This window comes from Leucoraja erinacea, chromosome 33 (genome assembly GCF_028641065.1).
Source record: "Leucoraja erinacea ecotype New England chromosome 33, Leri_hhj_1, whole genome shotgun sequence".
In the NCBI taxonomy this organism is placed as follows: Eukaryota; Metazoa; Chordata; class Chondrichthyes; order Rajiformes; family Rajidae; genus Leucoraja; species Leucoraja erinaceus.
This window is the reverse complement of record NC_073409.1, coordinates 8196531-8214329: the sequence shown is the minus strand read 5'-3', so window position 1 is coordinate 8214329 and position 17799 is coordinate 8196531. Positions and strand designations below refer to the sequence as shown.

At 39.4% G+C, this 17799-nt stretch overlaps 1 protein-coding gene across 3 annotated transcripts in view; it reads right to left on the bottom strand.

Annotated features, from left to right (window-relative positions):
* The window catches only part of arnt2 (aryl-hydrocarbon receptor nuclear translocator 2), a 136315-nt gene that overhangs the window by 73578 nt on the left and 44938 nt on the right, over positions 1 to 17799 (bottom strand). For all 3 annotated transcript variants that reach the window (XM_055661189.1, XM_055661190.1, XM_055661191.1), the window contains one exon: positions 7370 to 7446. In XM_055661189.1, the coding sequence (XP_055517164.1) occupies positions 7370 to 7446 (77 nt within the window). The remainder of the gene's footprint in view (positions 1 to 7369; positions 7447 to 17799) is intronic.

Here is a 17799-nt window from a genome sequence, read left to right as displayed (position 1 = left end):
CTGAACTTTTATCTCCTGTTCTGTATTATGTTTACATATTCTGTTGTGCTGCAGCAAGCAAGAATTTTATTGTCCTATCTGGGACACATGACAATAAAACTCTCTTGACTCTTGGGTTGCTAGATGATCTCTTGCAGGAGATACTCAATGGTAGTTTTGAGTTGCAAATGTTATTTGCTGCTTATCATCCCATGTCCAAACATGGTCTACGTTTTGTTACAAGCAGGCATGTAACATCATTTACGGGGTAGTTGCGAAAGCAATTAAACATTGTGCAAATCATAACTGAACATCCCAACTTCTGACTTTATACTGGAAGGTCATGAGTGAAACAAACTGGTGGTGAGTCTAGGGTACTATCCCCAGTAACTCCTGCAGCCATATCCTCAAGCTGCATTGAATGGCTGGAAAAGCCACAAACATCTTCCTTTGAGCAAGGTATGACTCGAACCCTTAAAACCCATTGACTTCAGCTTTATCAAAGCACCTTGATGCCACAGTTGGTCAAATATGATGTTGATGTCATCTCATCTCACACTGAAATTCCACTCTTTGGTTTATATTTTGCCCAAGAAGTTTGGAACTATGCATTGCAGCAAAACCAGAACTGGGCATTGATAAGTTTGTTCTGCATGTCCAAGTGCAATTTCTTAGTTATATTTTACATTATTCTGCTTACAATTGAAAGTTGACTGATTGAACATTACTTAGCCTTGTAGGGTTGATCCTAATATTTGTGAATGAGCATACTTTGGAAATCTTCCAATGTTGGATAGATGCCAATGTTGTAGCTAAACTGCAGCATCTTGGCAAAAGGCACGGCAAGCTCTGCAATGCAAGTCTCAGTACTAAAGCCGCTTTGTGATCTGGTATTCCACAAATTACAGTGCACCATTTACCCAAAATGGCCATAACCACAGACTGCTGAAAATAGAGTGCCCGCAACCTAATTACTCTTCATTATAATTCACACAACTGTGTGGAATTTTATTCTGAACAATGCTATTCATAGAATATTAGAGTTCACTTATGGGATATGGGATAGATTGGCAAACTCAACATTTATTGGCCATCTCTTATTCACATTAGGAAGATTGATGGTTACTTGTTTTTTCAAACTGTTGCAATACATGAGGTCAATGTCTTTTTTATACATGTTGGGTGGAGTAAACAATTTTGCCCAATAGTAAGAAGCCAATTTTCACATCCAAAAATATAGCAAAAACAATGATTTCATAGTTCCATTAGCTTTGATTTTCTCTTATAGATCTGAACTGAATAATGGTTCAGTTAAGTTAAATGCATCCTTTTTCAGTCTATCAACATTCTCACAAGGGCGTTTCCTGGTGTTATTGGGAAGTATTTGAACCAGAATGACGGTGTTATAGGAATAACCTGAGCAGGCAAACTGAAGTAGAGGAAAACCTAGCAAACCTGAGGATTAGAAGCAATTTAGAATTCAGCAAAAGTGGACCAATGGATTAGAGGCAAAATAGAATATGAGTAAGCTTGTAGAGAACATAAAAAGTAGCTATAATTGCTTCTACAGATAAGGTGAAGAGAAAAAAACATTAGTGAAGACAAATGTAGCTCTCATATGGATAGAAATATGGGATTTTTAATGGGGTACAAAGAAACAGCAGACTAATTAATTACACATTTTGATTCTGTCTTCACAAAGTAAGATACAATTAACCTCCCAAGATTGTTGGAGAACAAAGGGTCCAGTGACTGGCAAAAACTAATTGAAATCAGCATTAGTAGGGAAATGGCGTTAGGAAAATTGATGGTATTAGAGATGGATTCTTTAGTCTCTGAAGCAGTTCCAATGGATTGGAGGGTAGCTAATGCAGCCATAATATATTAAAAAAGGGTTAGAGATAAATAATGTGGTTAGCCTGACAGTGATGATAATAGTGGAGTCCATTATAAAAGATATACCAGAACATGGTGAAGAATGACAGGATTGGACATGGTCAACATGTATTTGTGAAAGGAAAATCATACTTCATATATCTATTAGAATTTTGTGAGGAAGAAACTAGCAGAATAGATGAGAAAGAACCAGAGAATCGGCATTTTGGATTTTTGGAAATCTTGTGGTAAGGCACATGCTAAAGATTAGTCTGCAAAATTATGGGACATCTTCATGCTCCTATTTACTGTTTCTATTTAAGCTTCTACGTAATGCGTTATAAATTTAGAAACATTTCCAGAAAAGCAGCAGAATAGCAACAATTTTCTTTTGCAACATCATTTTTTCCCCTAATGTCAGTATCATTGTCTAGAAATGTAACTGCACATTGTTTTTTAGTGACATAAAACTAAGAAAAGTCATAGAGAGATACAACACAGAAACAGACCCTCTGTGTCTTACCAACCATCGACAATGCATTTAGAGTAATCCTACATTAATTCAATTTTTAATTCTCTGCACACTATTAGCTGGGTTCAGTTGCTACCACTAGATCACTAATTTTAGAGCGGCAATGAACCCACCAACCTGATCACCTTTGGGATGTGGGAGGAGGCCCATGCAGTCACAGGGAGAATGTGCAAACTCCACAGAGACAGTACCCAAGGTCAGGATTGAATCCAGGTCTCTGGTGCTGCAAGGTAAATGCTCCATCAACTGCTACACTGTGCCTCATCACCACCTTTTATCCATGCCACTACATGGAACCCGTTACCTCCCGAAGTTCAGTTCCTTAAAATGTTGGAAATATTCAGCAGGCCACCTCTGGAAGGAAAAAGAGCTAACATTTGCCCCTCCAACAGACACTGCCTGCCCTACTGAGTATCTCTAACATTTTCATTTATTATTTCAGATTTCCAGCAGCAGCAGACATCTGTATTTCAACTATCCATTACTGCTGGGCCCCAAAGGGACAGGGTCCCAAAGCCAATGTCACCACCTTCCATCCATGAAAGCCCACATCCCATCCTTTCCCACTAATCACTGCTGGGTTCCTATATCCTCCTACCCTATCCCATCTGAACACCTATTGTTGTTGGGCTCCCATGACCACTACCTCATCCTATCCTATCCTTTACTATCCATCAGTGCTGGGGTCCAATGTCTTCTTCCACCTTGCTCCAGTTTTCAGCCCAAATGCCTCAGTAGGAAATGCCTCAGTCTGATCTCGACCCGAAACGTCACCCATTCCTTCTCTCCAGAGATGCTGCCTGTCCGGTTGAGTTACTCCAGCATTTTGTGTCTGCCTCAGTAGCGACTGTCTCTGTGGTGTTTTCACATTTTCCCAATGAATCTGTAGGCTTTCCCTGGGTGCTGCCGTTTACACCACGGTATAGATGAGTGGAAGGAGGATCAGGATGTGGCTGATGGGCCTGTGAGACTAGAAGCATTACAAGGAAATGTGTGTGTGGGGGGTATTTTTTTGATAATCATCATAGATTTAATAGACTTGAAAGGACCTGACATCTTATAGGCTGTAAGATTGCCCAACAATGAAACAACTAGATACAGATGATACTCTGTTCCGTACTTCACTTCAGTTAGGTTGGGCTATGGAAGAGATAAATATTAACCAGGTTTTCTGTTTTGCAGTGATACCATTAAAACATTGTCTTCCTGTGAATGTGAATGAGAGGATTGTGCTTGGTTATTAGTATTTGTTGCCTGAACTGAAAGATGAAAATCAGGAACTTGGATAAATTATCAAAGCTTACAAACGTTACAAGAAGGTGCCTGAGATAATCACCGCCAACAGGTTCCCTTCTATGTCAACTGGAAACACAGTTGACAAATGTCAACTGGAAACTTCATTGATACTGGCTCTAAATATTGGAGTAGGACAGGTGCTATTCATTCATAACAGTTTTGTTCATGATAACAGATAATCAGCTTCTCACAGTCAATTAGGGATGGGTAATATTTACTAGCCTTGCCAAGTGCACGTACAGGATTATTCACCAAGATAGCTGGGAAGATGTATAATTTCAAATCAATAATTGTCTAAAACTGCCTCAGGTTGCGTCTCAGAGAGACCATTTTTCTGAAATCATTCGCAAAAACATTAAAGTGAAGTCCAAGGCAGTTGTGAAGGGTAAGGCAGGTGGGAATAAGGAAGCATGGATGAAGAGAGAAATTGAGGCGCTGGTCAGGAAAAGGGAAGAGACATGGGACAGGTATAGGCAGCTGAGATCAAGTGTATCCCTGGAGGAGGTTCGGGAACAGGAACATACTCAAGAAGGAAATCAAGAGGGCAAAAAGGGAGCAAGAGCAGATAATATTAAGGAAAATCCAAAGAGATTTTATGTACAGTAAGGGAAAGAGGGTAACTAGAGAGAGAATGAGGTGTATGCAATCTTATAGAGGTGTATAAGAGCGTGAGGATAGGATGAATGCACAGTGTGTTTTACCCAGAGTAGGGGTATCAACAACCAGTGGACATAGGTATAAGGTGGGAGGGGAAAGATTTAATAGGAACCCGAAGGGCAACTTTTTCACACAGAGGATAATTTTAGGGTGGATATACAGAATGAGCTGCCAGAGGAGGTAGTTGAGGCAGTTCCTATAACAACACTGAAAAGACATTTGGAGAGATACATGGATAGGAAAGCTTTAGGGGGATGTTGGACAAACACAGGCAGGTGGGACTGCTGCAGATAGAACATCCTGGTCGAAATGGGCAAGTTGGACCGAATGGTTTGTTTCACTGCTGTATAGTTCTATGATTCAAAAGTATTAAATTAAAAATAATGTGCAGTGGTGTTAGAACTATTTGAAAGGGAACAAATAAATGATAATAACCTAATTGTAAAGTTCAACAAAACCTCTTACGAAACTAAATAATTTTTGTCCACAAATATTTACAACATAACTTCACATACCAGAAGGGGATGACCATGTGTTAGGGGACATTCAAAGTTAATGAATATCTGATGTAGGTTTTGTTGGATCCCTTTTCAATGCGTGTACAATAATAGACTCACGATAACGTGCAAAAAAATTCAACTGGCAGCTGTTTTGGGATCAATAGGTATTTAAAATTGATATTAAAAACACATTCTGTGGCTACATTTTCTACTTGAAAATAAATTGCGCACGCTTTAAGGCTTAGGAGAAACATCAAAAGTACACTGGACTTTTTCCCCCCCAATTAAAATAGAAGAATGTAAACTATCAAATCAAAATACCATCTAACAAGCAGAATGACAGGAAAAATGTTACAGATTGGGAGCAAGGATGCCAAATATAAAACATCATAAAAACATGAGACTATCAGTGGAAAGCACAGATATGTATCAACATATTTTTTAAAAAGAAAAGCATTAGCAGTGCTGGATTTTGTACAGCAGGAGACTGCTTTGCACAACAAAAATCCCCACTATAACTGAGAATCTAATCATCCAAAGCAAACTATAGAGATTACAGTAAGTGAAGGATAATTTTAGACATGCTACTTATGTGCACGAGATGTGGGCAACAAGCATCTTCTGGGCTCTCTCCACATGAACCAGTCTCTACTCCCATACCTCTATCACTCAAACGCCTGCTGTTTCAATTATCGCATATTGCTATGCACTGTGTCCTGCAGTTTTTACAATGTTGGAAATTCCTGTTCCCATTCTGCAGAATCAATTGCTTCAAATACCAGCCGTAAAATAAAGATGAAGAGCAACGTGGGGAGCTGAGAATCCAGGCACAGCACCAGGATGGAAATGGAGAAGAGGCATGATATTTGTTGGGGTAATAGGCGCAGATAAGGAGAATTTGAACTGTGCAGTGATGTCAAGGTTGCTGGAGTGAAATAAGGGAGGGAGTGAGTGTGCCTTTTTGTAGATAGTACACATTGCAGCCTGTGTATTCTGGTGTGGATAAACATGCATGCTGAGGATGGCTGGATTAAGGTGCAGACTGCTTTGCCCTGGATGGTGACAAGCTAGTAAATGTGACATAATACACTGCAAAGTATATATCCTGTGAATGGCAATACAGTTTGGGGAACTAAGTTAAAACTGGAATCATGGACAAGTGGCAATGGCTGTTTCCAGCCTGGCTGAAATCCATTGATCAGACTGCAGTGATCTTCAGTCCTCCAGGCCAGGTTTTAATGGCTTGCAAATACTGAATTCACTTTCGCACACAAGCATGATGAAAAAGTAACTAAAAGCTTTCTTAGAGTAAATCAATAAAATTAACAAGCTACTTCTAAACTGTACCAGTAGAGTAAAATATCCAAATTATACAGTTGGTGTTATGTCCTAACAGGGAAGTGGAGAGTCTTCCGTCACACTCCTGATTCGTGCCTTGTGGATGGTGTAAAAGCCATGGGCTTGTCAGGAGACAGCAGAAACTCAGTGGACTGAACAACCTCCTTCTACATTGTAAGAAAATATGAACATGTTACCCAGCCTCTGACAATTCTTGTAGCCACAATATTTACATGGCTGGTCCAAATGAGTCTCGAATCAATGATGACCTCATGATATAGCTGGTGAGACATCTACAGTGAGTTGCAATTTGCAATGCTAAAATGATGATGTGAAACATTCAACCGTGACATTAAAATCTGTACTGAATACACACTTGAAAATGAGAAACTTGAAGGATTGAAGCCAAATGTAGTGGGCGAAGTTAGGTAAATTGGATAGTTTTTTCAAACAAACAGAATAGTATACACAGGTACACGAGTCTCAGCTACAACTGACAGAAGAAGCCCGTATTTATGGCATGATTTAAATGCATAGCTTAAAGGGTAATGGAATTTTATTATGTTAACCAACTGCCTACTAAAAAATAAAAAATAAACACTTTTTAATCAGAAAATTGGCCATTATGATGTTTCTAATTTACAATCAACCACATTGAGATCTTGTGGTTGAGTGGGAAAGATAGAGCAGCATTGATTGAATCGTTAAGTACACTCGGTGGGCTGAATGGCCTAATACTGTTCCTTTGACTCATGAACTTATTTTTATTTAAATAGCTCTTGAAACAATCATGTAACGATGAAATTGCATTTTAATATTTCTAAAACACCATCATGTGATAAATAATGAAAGACAAATAGATTTTCATATATTGTTACAATTATAAAAATTAAATCTCAGTTTATTGTTTCAGTTTGACAAAACAGGGCTTCTTGGAAAATATTTTCTGATGTAGAGAGCCGTGTCGAAATAAGATGGACCTAGATTCCAAAACCACCCCATTTAACACAACTGCTTTTGAAATCTGGATGTTTTAGTAGGGGGTGGGGGAAAGGGCTGCACAGAGTTTTACCCAAAATTGGCCTCCCTCTCAGCAACAGAGATTAGAGATCAGATTGAAGATGGATTGATAAAAAGCCCGTTGATAAAAGGTTACAACCATATGATTTCCTCAATTCTCACATTCAAGTACCTGAAGGCGTCCAATTGCAACGAGGCAAAATTTACTGCTTTGTCCACCTTCTGAGTCCTCCTCTGGAATCGTCATTCCTGCCAAACAAGAATATGTCATGCTGTTATTACCAAGAAATACCACTGCTATTATTTCTGAACCCTTCAGCAAAATTTTATGGTTGTACTGCGAATGCCAAATAAAATTGCAAAATATCAAAATAACTGGTACACACCCTGCAGTAACAAACAATGTGAAGACATCATATGTTTCTTATAAAGCAATGAACATTTCCTGCGAATGGCAATGCAGTTTGGGGAACTAAGTTAAAACTGGAAACATGGACAAGTGGCAATGGCTGTTTCCAGGCTGGCTTATGGCCCTGTCCCATGGTACGAGTTCATTCCAAGAGCTCTCGCGAGTTTAAAAAAATTCAAACTCGTGGTAAGCACGGAGAATGAATGTAGCAGGTACGTCGGAGCTCGGGAACGTCTCTTAACGGCTCGTAACGCTAACGGCAGGTTCTCGGGAAGACTCGCTAACGGCAGGTAAGCTCGGGAAGACTTGTGAAGATTTTTCAACATGTTGAAAAATGTCCACGAGAGCCCCGAGTACCGACGAGCGGCCATTGCCGTAAATATCCGAGTTCGAATCAGGGCAAACTCGGGAGAGCTCTTGGAATGAACTCGTACCGTGGGACAGGGCCATTCATTTGCTAGAAAATAGTAACTGGAAGCAAGTGCTTGTTTGCCCCAATGTACTATGCACACACAATTTGTGATGGTAACTCATTAACATGTATCAAGTTGTTTTCTGATCCTTAACACACAACTTCTGGCCTGTTACTCATAAGCTCATAAGTGATAGGAACAGAATTAAGCCATTCAGCCCATCAAGTCTACTCTGCCATTCATTCATGGCTGATCTATTTTGCCATCTGAAGCCCATTTTCCTGCCTTCTCCCCATAACACCTTTACTAATCAATAATCTATCAATCTCCGCCTTAAAAATATCCATTGACGGCCTGCACAGCCTAATGAATTCCACCGATTCACCATCCTCTGACTAAAGACATTTCTCCTCTCCTTCCTAAAAATGTAGTTTTATTCTGAGGCTATCGTCTCTGGTCCTGGACTCTCCCAATAGCGAGAAGCGAGTGGCAGATCTAGTTAGGTAGCATTACTTAAAACCATCTCCGCACCTCTTACAGGAAGTGTATCTTTGAATACAGAAATCCGTCCTTCTGTCTTAAGAGGATCAATGGGAAAGATTATAGAAAATATGAGCAGTAAAGCTTTCCAGAACATCCTTCTACGTCGTCAAGTGTAAGACCGTGGAGAAGAGAAAGACCCTTCACTGCACAGGCTGGAAATCTTACATATAGTAAGGTTCATAGTGGAAGTGGAAGGAGGCAAACTTCAAGGACCAGGCTATGATGCTGCAAATTGCTTCCTGATCTTTCACAAGTGCCAAGGTCAGGCAGTACGTTATCAAATCCTATCAGCCACCTATGTATCAGAGCTAGAAGCCAAGAGTAAAATGCCTGCCATACACTCACTGGTACTCTGACACCTCACTACCTACACTGTCAGCTATATCAATCACGGCAGAGATAACATCCAAACACACTCTCACCCTTTCAGAAGGTGGCAAATAATTAATCTTATCATCAATAAACTGGCCAAGAATAAGAACAGCTTCAGCTAGCTCAGTCACCAAATCCACCTACCCAGCTCAAGTAGGAAGTGAAAATGTTGACTGTTATAGCAATGGCCGTGACAGGCTCCTGTGCCAGTGATGGGACAGAACCCAGACCATTTGGAATTATCTTCCTTGTCACGTCCCACTTCATCCTCTCCTCCTCTCCCAATAACCTCTTCAGCTTTACAAGCCGCAGATGATGCAAGGCTAAATTTGTATTTTCTCTCCCCGTTACCCTACCCTTTGTGTATTTTTCTTTTCAGGTAGCAAAACGTTCCCACTTGGTCAGGTGATAGATGCCATGTGATGAACATAGTATGTTCCACTCACTCTGAAACTTACCAAGTTAAATACAGACATTTTAGATATTTTATCGGTTAATATAAAGGCAGGATCTGCACTTGGCGATTTATCAGTGGCCATCAGGCCGAGCTGGGGTAAAGGATACAGCAGAACCAGGTGCAGCAGTGTGAGGTCATGGACAAGTCCTTCAGCAAAGCTCTCTGAAAGGACAACTGGATGTGCACAATTAAATGTTTGGTGCATCAGTCAAAATGGCTGTGTGAAATTTCAAGGATGGGAGTGGGGGGGGTGGTGACCACCAATAATCTTGCGAAAGATAGACATAAAATGCTAAAGTCAGAGGGTCAAGCAGCATCACTGGAGAAAAAGGATAGGTGACATTTCGGGTCTTGCAAACATCTGTGCATGAAGCAGAATCTTTCCAACATAAAATAAATTGACAGCCTCACTTCACACATCTAGACCCAATCATTGTCCAGCAACTAATGTCTAAAGTCCATTCATTCAATGACTGAATGGTCCAGTGAAAGGTCAGACATGTGCTTTGCAAATTCAGCCTGCAGTCTACAAATTCACTCTCCATATTTCTGTAGTGTGTGAACACCACATTCTTTGCAATCATTATGAATATGAGATGAGAGGAAGGTCACCCTAAAAAACTCAATTCAACCCAAAATAGACTCAATTTTTCAATTTAGCATTTGATGAGAACCAGACAAATGACAAAAAGCATATATTGATGGGCCAACTGACTGGAATTTTGGAACCATTATTTAACTAACAATACCTATCAATTTTTAAAAAGTTTGTAATTATTGAGAAATCACTGTAAAATACTTTCAAAATGTTTGTGTATTTTGCTGGATTCACAGAATTTAAGCAAAAAGTGGAATATTATTTGCAAATTCATGGATATTCACTAAATGCAAAAACAATTTGTTGATGAACTGTACAGTATAGCATACTTGGCCAGCGCCACAGTTTTATGGTCCTTACTCTAGGGGAATGAAGGGAATTTCTGTCTGCAGTTATAGTCATACAAAACTTGCATTCCTCCAGCTTTGGCCTCTCATGTACCTGCCAGTTCCTTCATCACATCACTGACAGTAGAGCATTCAACTATCCAGACTTCCTCTGCAATGCTACTACTCAAACAGTGAAACCAAGAGCTGAGGCCTCTTTTAGTGTTTGTTAAACTTCTGACCGTATCCGAACCATTGCAATGAGTCAAATTCATCTTATATATAATAACTTTTCTTTAGCTAAAATCATTTAACTTTAATTTTTCACCCTTAAAGAATTAATCTCACTCACCAATCACCACCCCTACACCTCCAATGCCTGTTCTTGTGTTTTGTCCCATTATTTGCCCAGAAAGTTGCATGGTTTTGAGCACGGTTTTGATCTTTCCAACCATGCACTGATTGTTAGTCACCCTCCAACCCACCAAAATCTCACTGTTGATCTTCTCTCCTGATGCCCTGCCCCCTCCATCATTTCTCTCTTCAAACTCTGCATTTCACTCCCAATACTCCCTCCACCATCTCTACTCCATAAAATGGTGGGCAAATTCTGGTGCCTTAGTCAGGATATCTGAATGTGGGAAATATTCAACATGCCAACAGTGGCTTTGTGCTCTTTAATTGGCAATCCAATTGGCACTTTATTAAATGCCCAACCTTAATTGCTTTTCAATAGTAATGGTCCTACAAATATTGATGTTGATCCTCTTCTTAAAAAGATATGTCGGTTTCAAGTTTTAATTTCCTTAAGCATGAATGTAATACAATATTTTCAAAACATTCAACTTGTACTAGGGGAATAAGAACATGCCTCTCCATCATTGAAGTATAATGTTTATTTCATATCTAATCAAATCCAATTAGGAACATTTCTGAAAGGATAAAAAATTTCCTTGAAAATCCCAAATGGATTAGAAAAAGAATTCTCCGAGCACCATGATCTTCAAAGAAACCCAAATGCAGAGATTATTATTTCATTGTGGTCAGGGCTCCACAAACAAACTTCTCTCAGCTGAGTTTAATTGGCCAACATTCTTTACTGTTTTTAGTTCCAATAGCTCAAAGAAATAAATTCCTTTTAAAGGAGTTAAAAAAAAAAAATCTAAATTGTTAAAGCTTACTTCCAGCTATTAGATGTAGTGGGCCAGGAAAGATGATATGAGGAGAGAACCATTTGAGGGCAGCACGTCAAGCTGCTGGCTCACTGCTCTAGTGAACTGGGTTCGGACCTGACTTGCAATGCTGACAGAGTAAAATCTGCATGTTCTCCCTGTGACCGCGGGCTTTCCTCAAGGTGCTCAGATTTCGTCCCACTGTGCAAAAACACACGGGTGTAATCAGCCACTGTTGCTCCAAATTTATAGGTAAATTATGGAATCCAGGAAACTTTGATGGGAGTGTGTGAGACAATAATTTTGGTTAGGATTAATGTAAAAATGGGAGGTCAATAGTTACTGTGGACCCGTGAGCATGTTTCTGTGCTGCTTCCCTCCACCACTCTATAAGAAGCAGAAAGTTGCCATAACTCTAGTTTCCTTTACATAGGGCAGCACATTTCAAACTGAAACTATTTATTATTCATCAGGAATCATGACAGGGAAAAGTAAGAATTGAAAACACTGAGAAACTGCAATAAGAATAAATTCCCAAGAATACATGGGCTCTTTATTGTAATTGATTAAGGTTTGCTCCAATGAAAAATCCAGGATTCCAATTTTATATTTTATGCTTTTAAAGTTAAACTATTATTAAACATAGATTTTAGTTAAATACACTGGATGCAAATTTGAACCAAAGATTGATAAGGATGTAAATAACAATGCAAATTTTCCAAATAGTTATTAACATTACAAAGCTATTGCAGAAGTACAAATAAATAAGTGTCAAAGTTCTGGAGCATTGTATGACTGATCAAGGTAAGTTATGTGGATCGGCATGAAGTCCCAACAATTACACGGCTGGATTATTGGGTACATAATATCAAATCTAATTTGAACAGTTTCTCTGAAGCAGGGATGTGACCCAGTTGATCGACGAGAAAATGAAGTAGAGACATTAGCCCGAGCGTTGCTTACACTGTATTACAACCACATGATTGACCTCACTGGATAAAAGTATTCCAATCAATTTCAGGGTGACAAACTCAAGTCTGAAACTTGAATCTTAAATTAAAATTCCTTTACAAAGGTATGCAGTACAAAATTGGCAAGAGAAATTAAGTTAAAATGCCTGGCAAATAACCAGTGACACAAGTGCAATTCTAACAAATTTGCATTCTATTGATGGCAGGGGATCCATCTGTGTTTAGGTTAGGTTTATTATTGTCAAGTGTATCAAGTCACAGCGAAAAGCTTTTTGTATGGTATTCAATCAAATCAGATAATACCAAACATAATTACCATCAAGCCAAGCACGTCCAATAGTTAAAGGAGAAGATACAGTGTGCAGAATACAGTTCACAGCATTGTCGTGCATCAGTTCCATAGACAAAGTACAATGCCCACAATGGGGTGGAGGTGAATGGGACAGTACCCTAGCGTATGGAAGGACCTTTCAAAAAGCCTGATAACAGATAAGAGAAGTTAAGATCCAACTATATATCATTGGGCTTCCACAGCTAACTTTATTACTGCGAACAACTTGACTAACTTTCTCTTATCTTGCCTTCGGTAAGGAATCTGTTCTTCCTGTTTCTCCATCCCCATGCACCTGCTGTAATAATGCTATTTTTCACCAAAGATAGACACAAAATAGACCCAAAACATCAGCCAATCCTTCTCTCCTGAGATGCGGCCTGTGCGATGTTTCGGGTCGAGAACCTTCTTCAGGCTGTTTCTTCTCTTGTTCTCTGCAACTCAAACTTTCTTTTGCTCCTAACTTGTCCCAGTTCTGGCAAAATCTCATCAAGCTGAAACATCAACTTTATTACCGTTTTCACTATTTACAGCATATTCTGTTATATATTTTTTAATCCCCTCCCCCCCTGCAGTATCCAGCATGTGAAAGAGACAGAATGAGATTAAAACAAAAGGTTTATCAAAGTAAGAAGGTTTAGGATTGAGCACATTTTGTAAAACAGAAAAGAAATGCAGCATTGGTATTCAATGGAAGGAGAGAGAAAAAAAAAACCAGGGAACCACAGAGCAATGAGCCTAACATCTGTTGCTGGGAAAATATGGTAATTCATTACTAAAGAGGCAACAACAGAGCACTTGGGAAAGCATAAAATGATTTTATTGCAAAAGAAATCATGTTTAGTATATTTATTTGAGCATTTGAATCAGCAGGATATATAGAGGAACCAGTGGGTGTATTGGTTTGAATTCTAAAAAGCACTTACTGTGCCACATAAAAGGAACAGATTCAGAGTCATAGAGCAACACAAACAGAAACAGACCTTTTAGTTCAACTTGTCCATGTCGAACAAGTTGCCTAATTGAGCTTGTTCCACTTGTCTACTGGCCAATAACCCTCCAAACCTTTCCCATTGATGTAACACCCCAAGTTGTAATTGTACCTGCCTCTACCACTTAGATCTTTCCATGTATGCACCATCCTCTGTGTGAAACATGAGGATAAGGGCGATATATTACTATGAACAGACAACTGGTCATTAAGCACAGAATAATAGGGATAAAATGGTAATTTGCAAGTGAGTAAACTGCAACCTATAGAATGCACCAGTGCTGTGGCCTGACTATTTACAATCTTCATTCATGTCTTAGAAGAGACCAAACATAATGTATTGAACACACTCTAGGCCACTCTTCTATCTCCACCTTACGGCACCTTCCCATGTAACACCTGCCCTTTTGCCCCATTGCTTTCCACCATCTTGGATTCCAACCATTGGGTGGATAATTTTCCAATTAGGCACGTTACAATCCTCTAGACTTAACAGTGAGGATAACAATTTTTAGATAACCCCTATTTATTCACAAACCCCAATTTATTTATCTTCAGCTCAGCCAACGTCGGTCACATTATCCGGCCAGGCAGCGGGGGATCAGGAGCCGTTGCGAGCCATCGACGATGCTCTGGAATCCTAGCCGGCCGTTGCCGAGCAGCGGGGTCGAGGAGGCAGCCCCGACAGGTGAGCGACCCGTGGTAGCTGTTACCCCTCCACACGCCGCTGGAAGAACTGGCACCTCTACATCCCGAGTCGGGCACTGCATCCTCGACCCCGCTGCTCGATGGCGGCCGGCTAGGATTCCAGAGCATCAGCGATGCCTCGCATCTGCTCCTGATTCCCCGCCGCCAGTCCGGATAATGTGACCGGCGTTGGCTGAGCTGAAGATAAATAAATAGGGGTTTGTGAATAAATAGGGGTTATCTAAAAATTGTTATCCTGTTTGCTATGTTCCAATGTTGGAAGTTTTGTTGCATCAGGAGAGATTGAAGGGATTGGTCTATTTTTGCTGAAGTCAAGAAGAATAAGGTCAGTCCTTGAAACCCACAAATTTGTTAAAGGGTTTGACATGTTTTCCCTGACCGAGTTTAAAACCAGGGGTCAGAGTTTCAGAATAAGTGGTTGTCTGTTTACGACTGAGATGACGAAAAATGTCTTGACTCACAGGGACATAATCTGGAATTCTATTCCATGGAGACCTATAGAGACTCAGTGGCCGTGTCCTATCCATAGACCAAAAGATTTCTGAATACTGTGGTGATGATCCGTTGAAGACCTGCCATAATCTTGATATATGGCTGAGCAGGCACAGAGCCACATGGCTTACTCTTGTTCCTAACTCTTACGTACTTAAATAGAATATGAAAACAGCTGTTGAGTGAACAAAGGCAGAATACAGGAAATTAATGTATTTTAAACTTATTGGTGATTTGTTGGGTAGACTGCAAGGGAATGGCATCCATTTAAACTGAAAGCCAATATTATTCTTAGTATTCTTCACCATAAACAGTTCCATTTGAATTAAATCACCTCCTCCCACCCCCACAATTCTATACATTCTCAGCATTCTAAAGCATACACAAATAAGTTGGTGCAGTAATTGTTTCCATTACATATGATTAAAACTAAAATGACCCGAGGGAACTATTTTTAAAAGTAAGATTAATCACAATTAATGCTTAAAATTACTTGACAGCTCTATAATTTACAAAGCAACCAGGTTAGTGCATACTGCTTGCAATTGGCTTTTATTCCATGTGTGAATGAGCCAACCTATAACTGAATGTAGTTATGAAAAAATAATATTCACAATCCTTATGTAACACAGAAATTTGAATTAGTATAATTAATGAAACCACATCTCAGTGCATGATGATTTAGCGCTTGAGATAAACTTATCACCTTAAAATAAAAATAAAAAAGAGCATGCACGAGGGTCAGAATTTCATGAAATCTGTCTTTCCAAACTAAAAGCCTTGTTTTTTTTTTATAATGAAATGTCAAGAACAGAAACAAGTATTCAGTCAAACTGCTATTTGTATTAAACCTCTGGAGGAATAGTTGTTTTTCTTTTTGTTCCAAAACTAGTAACTACCTGGATATCATCGTGAAAAGATTTGGCAAATACATTATATTTCCATTATTTCATTCCAACCTGCACCATGGAATCCTGACAATCTGCTTTTTGATCAATGTTACCAGCCCTGCTTAGTTCTCTATATGACCTGTGAAGAACGAATTGCTGAGAATAAATACATAATCTTTTCAAAGCTCTGTTTGCAGCTTGATCTCTCCTCATTTCTTCAATCCCACCAAATGCCCAATTTCTACTTCTTTGTCATTGGAGTGTGAATTTCTTCCAGGTGAACACGATTCTTGCAATTTAATAAATGGTGTTTGCTCTCATAATGCAGTATTTTCTTCATTGAATTGAGGCAGTGTGACTCATACCTCGTTTCATCTCATCCAGTTATTTGCTCAGTCTGTTTTTGAACAGAATGATGAAGTACACATAGAAATGGCATGTATAACTGGGGAATCACATCACAAAGGCACACAATTGTCAATCCCCAGTTTCATTATTATGCAAGGAGTTATATTGCAGTGAGACATACGTTATGGGAAAATATAATGTTATTTCCTGCGAACCAAGATTTGTAATCAAGCTATCCTGTTCATCTGTTTTCCATGTCCCAGATTTTGTTTTATCCACGATATGAGTTGTCTCATACATCAATTCATACATCTTTACTCTAACATGGCTTCTTGTTAAAAATCTTTTTAAAATCCACCTGGGAAATTATCTTGGATCCACACACTGAGCGATTAAAAACAGAAAATGCTACAAACATTCAGCAGGTCAGGCAGAATGTATGAAAAGAGAATCCGAGCTAATGTTTCATTAAAACTGAGTAACTGAAACAAAAGAGATTGTTTAATTTGTTAAGAATGGAAATGACAAAGTGAATGTGAAGTTTGGGTTGCTTTGGTCAAATGAGTTAATGCAGCAATTCTCATGCAATTGTGCAATGGAGATGGGAGACCTGTCCAACTTAACTCTTCCCAACATCAAGGGACCCAAACAGTTTATAACATATTACTTGCTCTTCCAATTATTGCAATGTGCTCTCATTTGCGATGAATAAGGTAAATTCAAATTGAGCTATCACTTTGCAGAGCACCTGCACTCAGGATGCAGGAGTGAACCTGAGCTTCCTATTGTTCACCATTATATTTCTCCAGCCCACACCCACACTAACCCTCAGACTGTGGCATCCTGTACTGTCACAACAAAGTCTAACACAACTTTGAGCAACAATAATTCATCTTCGTATTCCTTCTGAGCACATTGCAGTCTTCTGGACTTAACACCAAATTCTTCATCTATAGGTCACTTGCGTTCATGTCTGTATTGGAACTGATTATTTCTGCTCTAAGTCACGCATCTGGGATATTGGCTTTCTGGTTGACGGACCTGGTGAATACATGCTGGCCTCAATCTATCCCACCACTTCCTCCAAAACATCAAACATTAGTTAGTTCTCGTTCCCAGTTTTGGCAAAGGGTCAGATCTTAAATAGTAACTTTGTTTTTCTTTCTTTAGTTGCTGCCTCATCCAGGATTTTGTTTTTATTTCAGCTTAGCAGCATCTGCAGTTTTTCTTTTGATTTTCCACAAAGGAGGACTTGACTATATCCATCAAGAGAAAATTCTGTTTCCTGTAGCAAGTAACTGCACTTCTAACTGCTTGAAGCCTGTCCATCATCTACAGGGCTCAATTAGGAATGTGATGAAAAACTCTCCCCTTGCCTGAGTGCAATTTCAACACTTGGCCTGTGTTGGGACAGGCCATTAAGAAGCTCAACACCATATATGACATGGCAGTCCACTTGATAGGCACCCATCCACAGTCAATAACACTGATGAACAACAGTAGCTGGTTACACCATCTACTGGATGTACCACAGCAACCCACCAAGACTCCTGAGATAATATCTTCCAAAGGCATGATCTT